Genomic DNA, 18,546 nt, shown 5'->3' with positions numbered 1-18,546 from the left:
TACTGTCCCAATAAGTCAGGGTGCCTATTGCAGTGTGGTCAGTGCAGCTGAGGAACTAAAGATTTAATTTAAATTGTCACATTATAAATTTATAATCTTGTTCCATATAATATTACTTGATTTGCTTTTTTGATTAATATGTCATACATTTTCAGTGACTATTAAATGATAGGGTCACAATTATATCATTTTATCCTTTACATTTAGAAGTTGATGTCTTTGGTATGTTTCAAAGTAAGGGTTATAGAAATAATATTTTAGAGAGATTTCTTTGTCCAGATTATTTTTAGGGATGTGATGGTTCTGCTAAATTGTTTTCATTTATTCTAGGAATTCAGGAGATGGCCAAAAGCCTATTCTTGGACTCAATACCATATTACTGTGGCACGTGTCATTACCCAGTCCCCTTGAAAATAGTGACCCACTGTTTGCTCAATTCATAATCACTTGCATGCTGTTAGTCATACTTTCTATCCCCCAAGTCCTAATTAAGTAGCAGAACACATTTTAGGTGCTTAGTAGTCACATGTGGCTGGTGGCCACCATACTGACCAGCACAGATGTGAAAAATCTGAATGATTTTTTTCTTACACTGTCAAGTAGCCCACAATTTAGACATTGTACCTGATAGCTGTGAAACACTCATTGTTTCCAGTGCAAATGGAACTTTTACAGAGGCAGACCATATGCAAGGCCATTAGACACACTAATCAAACATTAAAGTCTCAGAATATACTGTGCCTACATCTGAGTTACATTTGAAGACAGTAACAATAAATTACCTAAAAAACCTATATATCTGGAAGCTAAGCAGTACACTTCTAAATAACTTATGGGGCAAAGAAGGAACCTTCTGGAAAATTAGGAGTTTTAAACTAAATGATAATGAAAATATGCCACATCAAAAATTTTAGGCTGTAGCTAAACAAGCAGAGGGAAGTTTTTTTTTAACTATATTAAAATGGAAAAAAGCATTAACAACAACATGGATGGAACTGGAGATCATTGTGTTAAGTGAAATAAGCTAGGCACAAAAAGAAAATTGCCACATGATCTTATGTGTATAACCTAAAAAGGTTAGTTTCATAGAAATTGAGTAGAATGGTGATTACAAGAGTCAGAGAAAGTAGTGGGGAGGGAGGTATCGAGGGAGGGTGGTCAGTGGATACTAAACAGGAGTAAGAAGTTCTGATGTGCTATTGCACTATAGGAGGACTGTAGATAATCATATAATTAAAATTATTTTTGTAATGGAAGCATCAAGCCAGGCATGGTGGCACACACTTGTAATACCAGCAATTTAGGAGGCTGAGGCAAGAGTATTAAGGTTCAAGGTCAGCTGGGCATGGTAGCAAACACCTGTAATCCTAGCAATTTAGGAGGTTGAGGCAGGAAGATCATGAGTTCAAAGCCAGCCTCAGCAACTTAGAGAGGCCCTATCTCTAAATATAAAAAAGGACTGGGGATATGGCTCAGTAGTTAAGTGCCCCTAGCTTCAATTACCATTACCAAAAAAAAAAGTTCAAGGACAGCCTGGGCAGCTTAGCAAAACTCTGTCTCAAAATAGAAAATTTAAAAAGGGCTGGGGATTACCTCAGAAGTAAGTGCTGGGTTCAATCCCAGTACTGTTTAAAAAAAAAAAAAAAAAGACAGTCTCAATTTTCTTGAATTCAAATTTATTTTAGTATTCTCATGTGCATCCTTTGAAAAATAATTTAACCTGTTGGGAGAAAGAATTTGTAAACATTTTATAAACCCAGCAAGCAGCTGTGTGCATCCCATTGAGGATCTCTGTTACGTTAAGAACTGTGTCATTTTCACAAAAATTATCAACTCTCGGGGACCTGTATAATGTCATGAACTGGGAAAAAATGAACATTAAATAAAACATTGAATTTTTTTCTTACAGGTTTATTGACAAGAAGGAAAGGTTAAGTCAACTTAAGAGCAAGCAAGAAGAATTTCAAAAAGAGTGAGTTTTTTAATTTGATTTTTGATTTGTGAAGGTTATCTGTCACCACTTGGTTTAATTCATTGCTAAGATATGCAGATATAATGTTTGTTAACTTACTTAGTTTAGCGCATAGTCTTTTAAAGTTTGGGAAAGGAATATATCTGAGAAAGGTAAAGCAGGGGATATCAGGCTTCTAGAAAACATCAGCCCCAGACCTGGTGCCTGGCAAATGTTTGGATGGATGAATCAAACCCCATGCCTTTCTTATTGACGTGTGGCATGTGGGCTCACAGTAGTAGGCTTGCTTAGACTTAAATTGATACTGGTGGCTCCCATAGGATCTTGGTGCTTTCATTGACCTCTCCTCTTCTGTTCAGTGTTGGGCCAATTGTGGTCTGCAGATCATCTTTGTCAGAATTCAGTCATTTGAGATAACAGTTTTTAAAAATGCAGATTCTTAGAATCATATCCTGAGCCATTCTGATTTTGTAGGTCTGAGGCAAGGCCTGAGAATCTGAGATGTTAGTGAGTATTCTAATCAATGAACTACATTCTCAATCCTTTTTATTTTGAGAAAGGGTCTAAGTTGCCCAGGTTGGCCTTGAACTTGTGATCCTCCTTGACTCAGTTTCCCAAGTAGCTGGGATCGCAGGCATGTACCACTGTATCCAGCCTAGTTTAGATTTTTTGAAATAATCTCTTTCCTCTCTCTCCATCATTAATCTCAGCTAGTAGAGTTGAAATTTATTCTGATGTGACTAGGTTGATGATTAGCTACTTCTAGTATTTTGGGGAAGTAGCTCTTATCTAAACATGATTCCACATGCCCCATATTTTTCAAGACAACCTCAATTTCAGGTATTTTATTCCACTTTTCAATAGAATTTTTGTTTTTGTTTTTTGGCGGGGGGGGGGGGCAATACTAGGGATTGAGCCCAGGGACACTCCATCACTGAGCCATATCCCTGGTCCTTTCTAAATGTTTTCTTTTGAGACAGGATCTCATTAAATTGACTATGCTGGCCTTGAACTTTTGATCCTCCTGCCTCGGCCTCCTGAGTTGCTGGGATTACAGATGTGCACCGTCACATTCCCAGCTTCTTTGAAGAGATCTTAAAACATTAAATTTTTTCCTGTGAAGTCTCACATTTACTTCATTACTATGGGCTGAATTATTTTCTTACCCATTTTGGATGTTGAAAGCCTATGCTCAGTATCTCAGAATGTGACTGCCCCTTATAGGGGTTTTCTCCAAAGGCTTCCTAAAGTAGGCCAACATGGAGGTCTAATTCTGCAGATAAAAATAACTGACATTTTTGCCAGTGAATCCCAAAGTGGGGTCTGATCCCCTAAAGAGAGTTTGCTGTGATTTGAATAAACACATTGGTGAACAAATAAAATATTCTTCATTAGAGAAACCTGCTTGAATTTATTTAACTCATTTTCTTTATTACTGGATCACAGGAACTATATTTTTTTTCCATAGAATACTTTATTCCATAGGACAAAATTTTAGAGTTGCTGGTTCATGCCATTTGGGAAGTAAGCATCATATTTTAGATTATGAATTCTCTTACAGCTGTCATCATTATTTTTTGTGGCAGCAGGGAAGTAGTGAACTTAGTGGTACTCAGTCTCTGAGCCACATCCCCAGCCCTATTTTGTATTTTATTTAGAGACAGGGTCTCACTGAGTTGCTTAGTGCCTTGATTTTGCTGAGGCTGGCTTTGTACTCTCAATCCTCCTCCCTACATCTCTCCAGCTGCTAGGATTACAGGCATGTGCCACTGTGCACAGCATCATTAATTATGACTGGAAATTATTGATTATGCCTAAAGACAACAGGAACTTCATAGAACTTTATTGGGGATTTCTATAGTAAGGCTCTTGGCAGTGTTAGAAGTACAGAAAGAAAAGAGCAAAGGAGAACTATGGAGAACAAGGAATTTGGGAAATACTTGAAATGCCAAGTTCCACTTTAGTATTTCTAGCCATTTCTAAGTCCTTATGTATTTTTGTGGTACTAGGGCTTAAATCCAGGGGCAATTTACCACGGAGCTACATCCCCAGTCCTTTTTATTTTTTGTTTTGAGATGGGGTCTTGCTAAGTTCTGAGGCTGACCTTGAAGTTGTGATGCTCCCCCATCAGCCTCCTGAGTCACTGAATTATAGTCATGTGCCACTGTACCCGGCTTATTCTAAAAAGTTGATTTTACACTTCCAAGTTTCACAAAATTCTATTAAAAATTTGTTTTCTGTTTTTTATCCCTACAGGGTATTAAAAGCTATGGAAGGAAAATGGATAACAGATCAGTTGGTAAGTTCTAAGAAGAATTTATATTAATATTCTATTAATATTCTTTATACCTGAGGCTACATATTTTTAAGTTGGTGAAGCTTCAAAGTAATTTTGAATTTAAATTATTTTTTATTACTTTTGGAAGTCTTTTTTTTTAAACAGGCAAAGTACAGATTTATTAAAAAGTGGAGTGAGAAAGAGAGGCTCAAGCCTGGAAGTCCTGTTCTTACATATGTTTATGTAGCCCTCTTCGACATTTCACCTACATTCCCAAAACAGAATATGGGCATATAATTGTGGAGCCATGAAAGAGTAACTGAAGTTTGGTGTAGATATAGAAACAAAAACAATGACCTATTCTTTTTGCAGAAATTATTCATAGTAAACACATTCCAGGTGGATAAATGATTAAATTAAATATGTAAACCCATACAAATGTTAAAGAATGCAAGAGTATTTTTGTAACCTGGGGGAGTGTGGGATCTTTATAAGCCATAGGGTAAAGTAACTGGACAGATTATATATACAAGTTAGAAGGTTCTGTGTTAAAAACACTAAACAAAATTAACAGACTGAGCAAAACAACATAGGAAATAAGGAGTTTGATAAAAGTGACAACTCTTAACACTTCCATCCACATTGGTGGGAGTATCCATGAGCACATTTGATTTGGGGACAGTTTTGTGGCGGTTTTTAAAGAGCACATATCATATATCCATCCATTTTCCTCCTAAGGAAATGCACCTAAAGGCATAGATTTATGGATAAAGAAGCAGGCTATCCGCATCCCTGGAGGTAAAGTTAATGTGTGAATACTCTAAATGTTCATCCATCAGTAGGAGATAAAAAGCTATCAAAGTATGAAGGTTGGAAAAAAAAGTGGTCTTTGTATTTCTGTATTGAAAGGTCACTTTCACTGAACCCCATAAATATATACAACTACCATGTCAATTAAATTTTTAAGATTTTTTAAAAAAAAGTGATTGATTTACATGTGTCAGTATGGAAGTATGTCCAAGACATTTTTTTTTACAGCATCTTTTTTTCCACCTTTATTTTATTTATTTATTTTTGTGTGGTGCTGAGACGAGAACCCAGTGTCTTTCATGTACTAGGCAAGTACCACTACCACTGAGCCACAACCCCAGCCCCCAAGATGCATTTTTCTTTTTCTTTTTTTTTTTTTAGAGAGAGAGAGAGAATTTTTTAATATTTATTGTTTAGTTTTCAGCGGACACAACATCTTTGTTTGTATGTGGTGCTGAGGATCGAACCCGGGCCGCACGCATGCCAGGCGAGCCTGCTACCACTTGAGCCATATCCCCAGCCCAAGACACATTTTTTTTTAATGAAAATGGAAGGTGAAGCTAAAGTACGATTCCATTTGTTGTGGGTATTTTATTTTGTTGTTGTTGTGAGTGTGTTTTAGATGTAAATATTCTCTAAAAAGAAAAAATACTCATCAAACTTAAATTTTGGAGATGGCCTTTTGAGGTTGGGAGCTGAGCTTAGCGGAGGAATGGGTGCTTAGCATTCAAGAGGCCCTAGGTCTGAGCACAGCATATACATACATGAACACAGAGATTCCACTACTGAAGAGGAAACAGGCTAACAGTCACATTTCTTTTTTTCCTTCTGCAATGTTTGATTCTCCCACACCTCATACAATAATCATCATAATTTTTTATGATGCATACTTTTTTACACATGCATAGTTTTTTACAAATAATATTTATAATAAAGGTGAATATTGCTTATGCTGTGAATGAAATGAGTAAACAAAATCTGAGAAATTTTTCTAAATTCTCTATTGTCAAAAACTTCAATATTGCCATTTTTTTACATTTTTTAAAAATATTTGCATTCTAGTTGTACATGATGGGATTTGTTGTACGTTTGTACATGCACATGATATAACAATATAATTTGACCAGTAATAAAACTCCATTGTGTATATAAAACCATATTTTCTTTATTAATCCATTGATGGACACCTAGGCTGGTTCCGTAGTTTGGCTATTGTGAATTATACTGCTATAAACATGGGTGTGCATGTGTCACTGTAGTATGATGACTTGAATTCTTTAGGATAAATACAGAAGTGAGGTAGCTGGGTCACATGGTGGTTTCATGCCTAGTCCTTTGAGGAACCTCCGTACTGATTTTCATAGCAGTTTTACTAATTTACAGTTCCACTAACAGCGTAAAAAATGTTTCTTTTTCTCCACATCCTTTCCAGCATTTATTGTTTGTATTCTTGATTGCTGTTAGTATGTGAAATCTCAGTGTAGTTTTGGTTTGCATTTTCCTAATTGCTGATAATATTGAACATTTTTCCATATACTTGTTGACTGTATTTCTTTTAAAGTGTTTGTTTAATTCATTGTCCATTTATTAATTGGGTTACTTGCTTTGTGTGTGTGTGTGTGTGTGTTTGTATATTCTAGATATTAATCCTCTCAGAAGGACTAGCAAAGATTTTTCTCCCATTTTGTAGGTTCTCTCTTTGCATTTCAATTATTTATTTATTTGTTTGTTTTGCTGTGCAGAAGCTTTTTAATTTGATGTTGTCCCATTTATTAACTCTTGGCATTATTTCCTGAGCTTTAGGAGTCCTATTGAGAAGGTCATTGCTTGAACCTATATGCTGGAGTGTTGACCCTATGTGTTTTTCTAGAAGTTACATTGTTTCTGGTCTAATTTTGGGTCTTTGATCCATTTTGAGTTGATTTTTGTGGAGGGTAAAATACAAGGGTCTAGCTTCATTCTTGTACATACGGATAACCAGTTTTCACAGCACCATTTTTGAAAAGGTTATCTTTTCTTCAATTTATTTTTGGCACTTTTGTCAAAGAACAAATGACTGTAGATGTGGGGTTTGTCTCCGTGTCTTCTGTTCTGTACCATTGATCTATGTTTCTGTTTTCATGCCAGTACCATGCAGTTTTTGTTACTATAGCTCTGAGTATAATTTGAAGTCAGATATTGTGATACCTCCAGCAATGCTGTTTTGCTTAGAATTGCTTTGGCTATTCTGAATCTTTTATTCTTCAAAATGAATTTTAGGACTGTTTTTTCTAGTACTGTGAAGAATGTCATTGATATTTTAAGGGAGATTGCATTGAATCTGAATGTTGCTTTTGATAGTATGGACATTTTTAACAATATTAATTATGCCCATCCATGAATATGGGAAGTTTTTTCATTTTCTGAGGTCTTCAATATTTTTCTTCAATATTCTGTAGAGTAGTTTCATTGTAGATAGAGGTCTTTCATCTCCTTGGTTAGATTTATTCCTGAGATTTTTTTTTTCTTTTGAGGCTATTGTGAATAGAGTTGTTTTCCTGATTTTTTTTTCAGCAGAGTCATGATTGGTGTATAAGAAAGCTGTTGATTTTGTAACCTGCTACTTTGCCAAATTTGTTTGTTAGCTATTAGCTATAGCAGTCTTGGGTGGAGTGTTTTGGAACTTCTAGTTTCAGATCATCTGTAAACAGTGATAATTTGATTTCTTTCTTGCCTATTTTTATCCCTTATATTTTCCTTCTCTTGCCTAATTGCTCTGGCTAGAATTTCTAGTCAGTATTGATTCTTAAAAACCACTACCTTTTAGAATGAAAATCTTTCAGGGCTAGGGGTGTAGCTCAGTGGTAGAATACTTGCCCAGCATGTGCACCTGGGTTTGATCCCCAGCACCCCCCTGCCAAGGTCTCGGCTTGGCACCAGAATCACGAGCCACCACACAGCTTTGTAGGTTCAAACAGCAATTCTTTATTCCAGCTCTCACACCGCCTTCACATAGGTCCAGGGGCATTCTGCTGTCTCCAGCACAATTCACCTACCTATCTCCAAATCCCATTTTAATCTCAGGAGAACTCAACGGGAACAAGCAGCAGGAACACCCTAATCCCAGCAATAATCTTCAACTTCCAACTTCCCTAAAACCCATTATCTTAAACGACTCAAGGAGCCGGTTAGTTCCTCAAACCTGATCAGCTCTAAACCCGGATCCGCCTTGGTCCTTGAGCAAGGTCACCTTATTAAAGCATGCATGCAATGTCCCATCGAATGTCCTCTAAGCAGCATGGGTTACGCTTGGCAAGGAAATTTCGATGCGTCATTCCTACTTGGTAATGGCCCTCAGCACCCCCCCCACACATACACACACAGCAGCAGTGAACTCATTTCCAATTTATTTCTGAACTTGTCAGTCCCTCTGAGTCCATTCTTTTTTTTGGAGTTGCTTAACTACCCTGACACATCCCCCCCCCCCTTTTTTTGCTTTGAGACAGGGTCTCGCTAAGTTACATAGAGCCTTTCTAAGTTGCTGGAGATTGCCTCAAACTTAGATCCTCTTGTCTCAGCCTCCTAAACTGCTGGGATTACAGGTGTGAGCCACTGCACCCAGCTAAATCTGTTCTTGAATGTCTCTTTGGGTTCATTGGATAGAATAAAAGTTCCCCCTCTGTCACTTCCCTACAGCCTGTTTTGTGTCTTTTGCCATAGACTACTTAGATAACTATTAATGCTATACACATTGGAACATTGTTGTAAGCTTTTAAGTGTCCATATTTATGGAGGTATTAGAAAGTAATCATACTGTTTAACTTAAAGTATGGTCCCATTTTTTTTTTTAATCTTTTATTCATGTTAGGGGTAGCTATTACCTGGCTGTGCCATTCCTAGTGATATAAGAAGGTAATTTCACTGGGCACAGTGGCACATACCTGTAATCCCAGTAATTTGAAAGGTTGAGGCAGGAGGGTCACAAGTTCAAGGATAGCCTCAGCAACTTAGCAACAGTTCAAAATTTTAAAAAATGCTGGGATGTGGCTCATTGGTAAAATGCCCTTGGATTCAATCCCTGGTGTCAAAAAATAAATAAATAGTCAATTTCATGTTTCACATAATTTTCTGAGCATTTCAGAAAATTGTTACTTGTTATACACTTTAAAAATAAAACTGGTTTCAGTGCAGTTTTTATTTCTATGCCCTGCATAGGAATAATTTACTTACTGTGTGAGATCATACAGTAATGTTAAAAGTGTCTTAGTAACCATCACTCAAAGTGTAGATCAGTGCATCAATAAGACTTTTTGTAATGATGCAAATATCCTTTGTCTCCACCCTCCAAAATGATAGCACTAGCTATGTGTGGTGTTGACCTTTTGACACGTGGGTAGACTAAGTAAGAAACTGATGTATTTTTCTTTGATGTAATTTTAATTGAGTTTTAAATAGCCGCATGTGACTAGGAGCTAGCTGTATACTGGATAGAGCAAGTTAAGAATTTTCAACATTTTTCTTTTTGCTCATTGACACATGGAAAAGAACTTTGAATTTCTCAATCTCCTAGCAGCTTTTGCATTGAACCAGAAAAATATTTTCTTTTTTGTAATCTACCATAGTTACGATACCTATACTAGATATGATTATGTTGCTCATTTTATTATGTTTTCTAATATATGCATGAAAATAAGTAATGATCCTAGATAATCATATTAATCATAAGAGATTAATGTTTGATATATGCCTTTTTCCAGAGATGGAAAATAATGTCTTGTAAGATGAGGATTGAACAGCTAAAACAAACCATATGTAAAGGAAATGAAGAAATGAAGAAAAGTAAGTAATTTCCCTCCTTCTATCCAGTCCTAGTAAAGGGCTTATGTGGAATTTCATGGGATTAATAAACTAAAGGAATGGCAAAAGAGAGACAGGATAACAGCAATATCCACTTGGAAAAATTTACAAGTTGAGCATCTCATACTTGCAATGCTCAGGACTAGAAGTGTTTCAGATTTCCGATTTTTTTTTTAATTTTTGCATTTACATTAATGAGATATCTTGGGACTGCATCCCATGTCTAAACAAAAAAATTTCTTTGTTGCATATATATATTTTATACACATTGTAGAGATAATTTTATGCATTATTTTTAATGTGTTTGTCTTTTGGCTATGACTTGTCTCATTAGGTCAGGTGCGGAATTTTCTTTTTGTGGCATGGTATTGATTCTCAAAAAGTCTTGGATTTGTAGTGTATTTTTTAATTTCAAATTTTCTTATCAGGTATGCTCAACCTGTACTTGCATTCCCTTCTTCTTATAAGACAGTCGTATAAGGAATTATATAAACATACCATTTAGAGCCCTTCAGGAACCTGCTATTCTTCCAAGTTAAAGTTAAGGAAGTGCTCACCTGGGCATGATGGCATATGCCATAATCCCAGCAACTCCATAGGCCAAGGCAGGAGGATTGCAAGTTCAAAACTGACCTCAGCAAATTAGCAAGGCCCTGTCTCAAAATAAAAAGGGCTGAGGATGTGGCTCAGTGGTTAAGTGCTCTGAATTTCAATTCTTATTACCAAAAAATAAATTAAATAAATTAATAAAAATAAAATAAAAAATAATCTGTGTGCAGTGAGTGGCATGTCTGTAATCCCAGTGACTAGGGAGGCAGAGATGGGTGGATTGCAAGTTTGAGGCCAGCCTCAAAAAAGTTAGGCCCTAGGCAACTTAGTGAGACCCTGTCTCAAAACAAAGAAAAAGGCCAGGGATGTAGTTGTTAAAAGCACCTCTGGGGCTGATGTTGTGGCTCAGTGATAAGAGTTCTTGTCTAGCACATGTGAGGCACTTGGTTCGATCCTCAGCACCACATAAAAATAAATAAAGATATTGTGTCCAACTACAACTAAAAAAAAAATTTTTAAAAAGCACCTCTGAATTCAATCCCCAGTAAAATAATAATAATAATATGATGATGATAATGATGACGAAGATGACGATGAAGACAACGACAACAATGAAGAAGAACAACAACAACAACTAGGGAGCTTAGTAGTAGCTTAGTGGTAGTGGCTCCTGGGTTCAATATCTAGTACCACAAAAAGGAAAGGAGAACAAAAAGGAAGGGCCAAGCATGTAGTTCAGTGGTTGAGCACATGCTTTGCTCTTGGTTTGACCCCAGCATCACAAAATGAAAAAGAAAAGGGGAGCAAATACTTCTTAATTCCTTAGTTAATAGGAAACTGGGTCTAACTTGGTATTCACTTATAATAATCATTAGCTCATGCCAGAAGCACAGTATACTGACTTTTTCCTCTTAGTGAATCTCCTACATATTTTAATCTGTACAGATTTTACATTACATTTGAATACTTCAATCTTAAGTGGTTGTCAAAATTTGAGTACTTTTAGCAATCCTACATCCTTAGAAACATGTATTTTTGAAGATGAATGTTTTAAAGTTTAGAATGAGTCACCTTTTACCTTGTGAATCCCTTTGTCTTTGTTGCTTTCAGAAGCATCAAAGTATTTTATAGTGGCATGTAATGGAGTAAAAGCTTCCTTTGAAAACGTTCTAATGTGTGGAGTTGCAAGCTAGAGAAGCAGGGCAGCATGGAGCAAGTGGTGCTCAGAGCTACAGCCAGCCAGTGATCCACTGCATTTGGCTTGCATTCCTCCAAGTTTTGGGTTCCATAGCAGCATAGGCACTTATTACTTAACATTAGTTCGCCTTTTTACCCCTTCCTTCCATGGTGTTCAGACTAGGGTTTGCCACCAGCCATCTGTTTGTGAAGTTATTTGTGAAGTGTAGAATGTACTGAGCATGCACATTTCTCTGATAAGCAAGTTGAAAGCTTTGGTCAGCTCTTTTTAGCAGGTTCCCAAACCCCAAAACAAAAACACCCGCCACAGAAAATAAAAAACATGGTTCTAAAGCAGTGCAGTCTGTGACAATGGTTTTTGTTTCTAGCAAATTGTCAGTCACTTGGTAACTATGTTAAACTATAGAGAGAAAATCCTGGGATCCCCCTAGACTTAGAAAAATAATCACACATTTGAACGTTGTGGCAATATTGTGTTGCCCTGTTGAAGAAAAATGATTCTACATGATTATTCTGAATTTATGTACTTCCCTCGCCTGCCATGGGTATTAGGGATGGAACCCAGGGCCAAGTACACCAGCAAGACCTGTTCTCTTGCCATGATTGGCAACAGTTTTCAGGCCATCCCAGATCCATGGGCCTCATTTTGAGTAGTATGGCTGCCTGCCAGGGTAGGGAACTGTTGCTCTGTAAATGAGGTCTTATTCCCACCTTCTAGGCCATACTCTCACAATTTTGTGAAAAATTTTGAAGGAGTTGATTCCAGAAGTAATCTTGGTCTCAGCTCATGAATTAAGACCATGCCACCCAATAGCCTGTTTGTTTTTAACCTGTGATGTTGGACTATCACAGGTATGAAAGAAAGGGCACAGATGATAAACTACAAAGCCTGATGACTCACTTCACAATTTTTCAGTTTTAGAGTTAAACAATATAGTTAAATACAGATATCTGGCATAGATAAGGAAGTTAAATTATATAACAGTTGTAGGGTTGAGTTTATCTGTGCTGCAATCAGTTACTTATTTAAAAATGCAAGATTAGATGATAGAATGTTTTCACATTTTGCTGGGCTTAGTGGCATATGCCTGTAATCCAGTGACTCAGGAGGCTGAGACAAGAAGAGAGCAGGTTCAAGGCCAGTTTGGACAAGTTAGACTTATGTAATAAGTCCCAGTCTCAAAATAAAAAAGGATATAGCTCATTGGTAAAACACTCCTGTGTTTAATCTCTAATACCTAAAAGGAAAAAAAAAAGTTTTGTCATTTTGAGGGAGATGAAAAGGACAGCTCTATGTTCTGGATCTGCACTGGTTGCAGATGTGGTCATGGTGATTTCTTGTCACCTGTGAAGGTTTATAATATTAGGTTTGAAACCATCCCCAAAAGTCTTGACTTAGCACCATGGCTGAACATACTCCTTTGAACATCTGTAAAAGCTCAGTAGAGATCATGAAAAGGGATAAACTTGCTGCATGAGACTGAATCTTTAAGACGTTCTCATTGAGTAGAAATGGTAAAGAGATGCATCTAAGGAAGAGTAAAACCATTAGAAGGAAATCTCATACCTGCAACTGAACAGGTAGGCTGAGAGGTCCTCAGAAAGATACTTAATGCACACACAGATACTGCAGCACACAGGAACTGTTTGCAGAGGTAATTGTGTGGTGTTTATACATTTTAGATTCTGAAGGCCTTCTGAAAACCAAGGAAAAGAACCAGAAGCTGTATAGTCGAGCACAACGGCACCAAGAGAAAAAGGAGAAGATTCAGAGGCACAATCGCAAACTTGGTGACCTGGTAGAAAAAAAAACCAATGACTTAAGAAGTCATTATGAGCGTCTGGCAAGTCTTCGGCGATCCCATATATTAGAGCTCACCTCTGTCATTTTTCCAATTGATGAAGTAAAGACTGGTGTGAGGTACAATAAGCAAGGCTTTTGATTCTAGGAATAGGTGCTCCAAATATTGTTTTTCAAGTTCCAAATCTTGTTTTTCAAGCATATATTAAGTGTCATTCTAGGCTCATTGGTTTTCCTGATAATGAATTTTAAGTCTTATCTGCTTCAGCAAACAGTACACTGTGCGAAGTTGGGGAGACAGCCAGGGTGAGGGGCATGGTCCACATATGTGCTCTCATAGAGGTTATATGTGACTCACCCTCCTGGTTAAGACCTACCTGCCGGGTCATGTCAGTTGCATTCCCAGCCAGACCATTAGTTGTTTGCTCTGGGACATGTTGTTGAACATCATCCAAGTCTGATTTCCCTACATATTTAAGTAGGGATGGAAAAATTCCTACTTTGCAGAGAAATCATGACTTGATATGTAGGAAAACACCTAGTGCTGATTCTCTTAGATGGTGGGTACACATGTTGACTTCACCTTTTCCTGGTAACTGGCTTTTATTATATTAGCTGTTGTCAGTTGAATGCTGTGATTTTAGTCTCAGGCACAAATGCATGGGGATCCTCAGAAATTAGGGATGGACAGACAGTGGTCCCCTACCTGGTTCTTCATCCGAATCACCCATGGGCTTTTGAAAACTAAGGTTCCAGAGGGCACTCTACCAACCTCCCAAGCCATCTCAGAATATGTCTGTAGATGCTGCTGATGATCAGCAGCTTTGGAAACAACTACTGAAGGCTCTTGTGTGCTCTGGCTATTTCCAGTTGAGGATATTCTGTCTATTTTGGCTCCTCGGTCTCCAGCAACGAGGAATCAGGCAGTGAAAGCAACCTTTCTTGCCTGTACTGCAGCGTGGCCTTTGGTCTGTTGCCATAATTGGCTTCCTAAAAACCCAGAGGTCTGATATTTGCTTCCAGGTAATTTGTTATTAGTAAGAGTTAACAAATAGAAAAATAAAAGCACAGATTTTAAATAGAGCAGAATAGGAAGTTCAGAAGCAAACTCTACCAGGACAACTTAGATCAGTGGGGAGAAGTTGGATTGTCCAAAAATTGATACAAGGACAGCTGGCTAAGCCTTTGAGAGGTAGAAGCTGGCTAACTAGAACCTTATGCCAAATGAAATTCTGATGGGTCAACAATATTAGCGTTAAAACATGTCACAATAGAAAAAAAACTAAGGCCCTGTTCCAGATTTTAGGAGACCAACAATTGAATGCAGTGTGTGATCCTATATTGGATCCTGGGCCCACAAAATGCTATCAAAAGACTAATCAGAGCTACAGAGTTGAGTAGTCTGTTAGATGAGTTCATAGTATAGTAGCAGTGTTAATTACCTAGTTTTGATTATTGTATTTTCCTGGGTTGATAATTTGGGGAAGTTGAGTGAAGTGTATGCAGAAAAACTTTAAAATTCTTGCAACTTTCCCATAAGAGAAATTTTCTCAAGAAGAAAACATGTTATATGTCACATAATGACTCTTCAGTCAACAGATTACATATCCAACAGTGGTCCCATAAGATTATGTCACCTTTTGATGTTGTACTGTCTTAATTTGTGAAGTACATTCTTTGATGTTTGCACAGTGATGAAATTGCCTAGTGATAGATTTCTCAAAACATATCCCCTTTGCTGAGTGACATGTGTTGTGTACTAGAAGAGAAAACATGGTGAAGAATTTTCTCTTCTTCTGTGCCTATGCTGGTTTATAATCATTTTTAAACTGTGTATTTTGCAGGTGTAATATTTTTACTGTTTATTATATTTAATGTACCTATAATATTTAAGCTGGTTATTTTGAAGTTATCCATCCATAAAATAAGATTTTCATTCATTTGTATTTCTCTATACTTCTTTGAATGGAGTAGAAAGAGTTAGAAGTATAGTTTAGAACTGGCCACAGTATCCCAGCCCCTAGTCTCATCTGTGATAGCAGCAGGAGTTAACGTGGTGGTGGTATGTTACACAGAAGGAAAAGAGATTGAGAACCACTGGCCACAAGGACAGAATGTTAGCTCTGGAGGCCCTTGTCAGGCTGCTAATTGCTTTTCCTACACTATCTTTTAGCACTTTCTTTTTGCATCTTAACACACCAACCAGTCCAAACAGCTCTGTTCCCGAAGCACACTGTTTCTTTGCCCTCTTTGCATTTGTACCTGCTGTCCTTCTCATGGTTGATTTCTGTTCCACGCTTTAGGCTAGCAGTTCTTAAAAGGTGGTACATGGACCTCTGCAGATTTAAGACGCTGAAGGGAGTCTGTGCTATGTCAAAACTGCCTTTATAGTAATACTAATAAGTTTTCCTTTTTCACTGTGTTGGCAAATGCTGGTGGCTCAAAAGCCATGGTGGGTGTGAATACCTCTGGCAGGAACACTAAACTATAGTAATAGTCATTATAGTCTACTGTATACTTGCAGTTATTAAAAACAGGTAGTTTTACCTAATGTCTTCAGTGCAACAGTGAAAATTATTAATGTTATCATATCTTGACCTTTTAGTGCACATCTTGTTAATGTCCAGTAGGATGAAATGGGAAGTGTGCATAAAGCACACTAGCTGCATACTGAGGAACTAAGAGTTAGTTCAGGGGAAGGCACTTGAGTGAGTTGCTTCTTTCTTGAGATACTATTTTTACTTGAAAGAACAACAGAAAGTCTTGAATATTAAAAGATTTTTCAAAAGGGTGAGATAGGACTGGGGATATAGCTCCATTGGTAGAGTGTTTGCCTTGATGCACAAGGCCATGGATTCAATCCCCAGCACCACAAAAAAAAAAAAAAAAAAAGAAAAGAAAAGAAACAATATAACAAAACTGCTAACATCTAATGGTTTTTTCCCCAGCTATAATTCATTTAGGTGTTCAAGCAAACATTAATCCAGCAAGTATTTATTGAGCGTTTAGTATTTCCCAGTGTGTGTCAGCTTTGTTATCACTGGGCGTACTACTTTTTAATGAACTAACTTAAAACTTTACTCATTTTTAATGTCAAATACCATTAAGTATCTGTAGTCCAACCCAGATAAGCAAAATTTATTTGAGATCCTAAAAGTTTGTAAGCATGGGAAGGGGTGTTGGAGCCACATACTTTGAGAACTGAATGTCGGACCCTAGCTCACAGTGCCATCTTCCTCACATTGTGTGACCTTCTATGTCACTTTGATCATCTTCTCAGATGATAAATACTTGTCTGTATTTCAGTTGAAGTCCTGTGCTTACAGGCAACTCTTCAGTATTCTGCTGTGTGTGACAAGTGTATTGCCTGCCCTCAGAAACCCTATCTCTTGAAATCCATGTGTCTCCTGATTTTCAGAGATCCTGCAGATGTGTCTTCCGAGAGCGACAGTGCCATGACCTCCAGCACTGTCAGCAAGCTTGCCGAAGCCCGGAGGACAACTTACCTTTCTGGAAGATGGGTCTGTGATGATCACAATGGCGACACCAGCATTAGCATTACAGGGCCGTGGATTAGCCTTCCTAATAATGGGGACTACTCTGCCTACTATAATTGGGTGGAAGAGAAGAAAACAACACAGGGGCCCGGTGAGAAATGAAATATCTTTGAAAATTTGTGTGTATCTTGATTGGTGTAAAATTTACATAATTTTTTAAAGTGAACAATTCAGTGGCATTTAGTACACACACCATTGTGGCACTAGCATCTCTGTTCAGATCTTAAAACATTTCCGTTACCCCCAAACTCACTCCATGGCATGAAGATATCACTCCCCCTCCTCCTCCTCCCCAGCTCTAGGCCACCACTAGTTTACTTTCTACCTATAGACAGCCTCTGCAGGACAGCTCATAAACAGAATCATAGAATGTATGGCCTTTGTGTCCACTGCTTTCTCTTAGCTTCCTGTCTTAAGGTTCACATTAAGGTATATATCAGTACTCTACTGCTTTTTTATGGCAAAATAATCCATTGTATGGCTAAACCACATTTTGTTTATTTAGTTTGAAAGCGTGTCTGTTTTTAAATATTTCACTTTTGGGGGTTAATGTTGCTTGATTTATATAAATATAAAAGACCTTATTTTTAAGAAGTGTATTTAGCCTATTAAGTTTCATTTTTAGTTATCACTTTGTACCATGTTTGTTTTAGTAGTCCTAAATGGAAATTGAAATATTCCTAATGGTTTGAAAAATCCTGCACCTTATATCTGGTGGAGAATTGTTCATTTATTCATTCAGCTCACATTTAGTGAGGAAGGGCTATGTCATGCACAGTGCCAATTACTAGTGATAAAAGGTGACTAAGACAGGTGTGACCCTTTGCCCTTCTCTAGGGAGACAGGAAATGGTTTTTTTCCTCCAGCTATAATTCATTTAGGTACTCAAGCATACATGAATGGTCAGTGGCACCATACACTGAGAGGGTGCCATCAGGAGCCAACAGCATAGGGGTACATATAAAGGAAAGGCCTCTCTGGGGTGACATTTAAGTTGGGATTGTTTGAGTGATAACAAAATTATATGTCCAAGCAAATTAGACTTTAATTTTATTTATGTCTGGCCTATTATATTCTTTTGCTTATGTTGCATTTCATTCAGCAAACAATAAAAATGAACCATTTATGTCTGGCCATGGAGTAGGAAGTAAAAAGTTAACAGTGAGGTGATGGTAAAATTACAGATCATAAAATCTCAACCATTGAATATTTTTATTGAGGTTAAAGTTGTTGTATAAATAAGTCTTGCTTTTGTCCTTTAGACATGGAGCATAATAACCCTGCACACACCATTAGTGCTGCCTTGTGTTACGCCACACAGCTGGTCAACATTTTGTCTCATATACTTGATGTCAATCTTCCTAAGAAGCTGTGCAACAGGCAAGTAATTGAAGATGGTGATCTTATCCTTACTGTGGCTCTCTAGAGTTTCTGATTAATTTAAAAATCTGTATACAAATTTGTTTGACAACTGCACATGAAGTCTGAGAAGACCACAGAGAATTGTTCCACTTGAAAAAATAACAAAAGGAAAAATCAGCATATT

The 18,546-nt window shown here is 37.3% G+C and overlaps 1 protein-coding gene across 2 annotated transcripts in view; it reads left to right on the top strand.

Annotated features, from left to right (window-relative positions):
* Atg14 (autophagy related 14) overlaps positions 1-18,546 on the top strand; it is an 80,408-nt gene that overhangs the window by 11,912 nt on the left and 49,950 nt on the right. For both annotated transcript variants that reach the window (XM_078049938.1, XM_005322731.5), the window contains exons 2-7: positions 1,910-1,972; positions 4,229-4,271; positions 9,797-9,878; positions 13,326-13,563; positions 16,862-17,091; positions 18,263-18,380. In XM_078049938.1, coding sequence (XP_077906064.1) covers positions 1,910-1,972; positions 4,229-4,271; positions 9,797-9,878; positions 13,326-13,563; positions 16,862-17,091; positions 18,263-18,380 — 774 coding nt within the window. The remainder of the gene's footprint in view (positions 1-1,909; positions 1,973-4,228; positions 4,272-9,796; positions 9,879-13,325; positions 13,564-16,861; positions 17,092-18,262; positions 18,381-18,546) is intronic.

Source organism: Ictidomys tridecemlineatus, chromosome 5 (genome assembly GCF_052094955.1).
Source record: "Ictidomys tridecemlineatus isolate mIctTri1 chromosome 5, mIctTri1.hap1, whole genome shotgun sequence".
In the NCBI taxonomy this organism is placed as follows: Eukaryota; Metazoa; Chordata; class Mammalia; order Rodentia; family Sciuridae; genus Ictidomys; species Ictidomys tridecemlineatus.
Note: the sequence above shows the minus strand (reverse complement) of the source record. Positions and strands in the feature narration are given on the sequence as shown.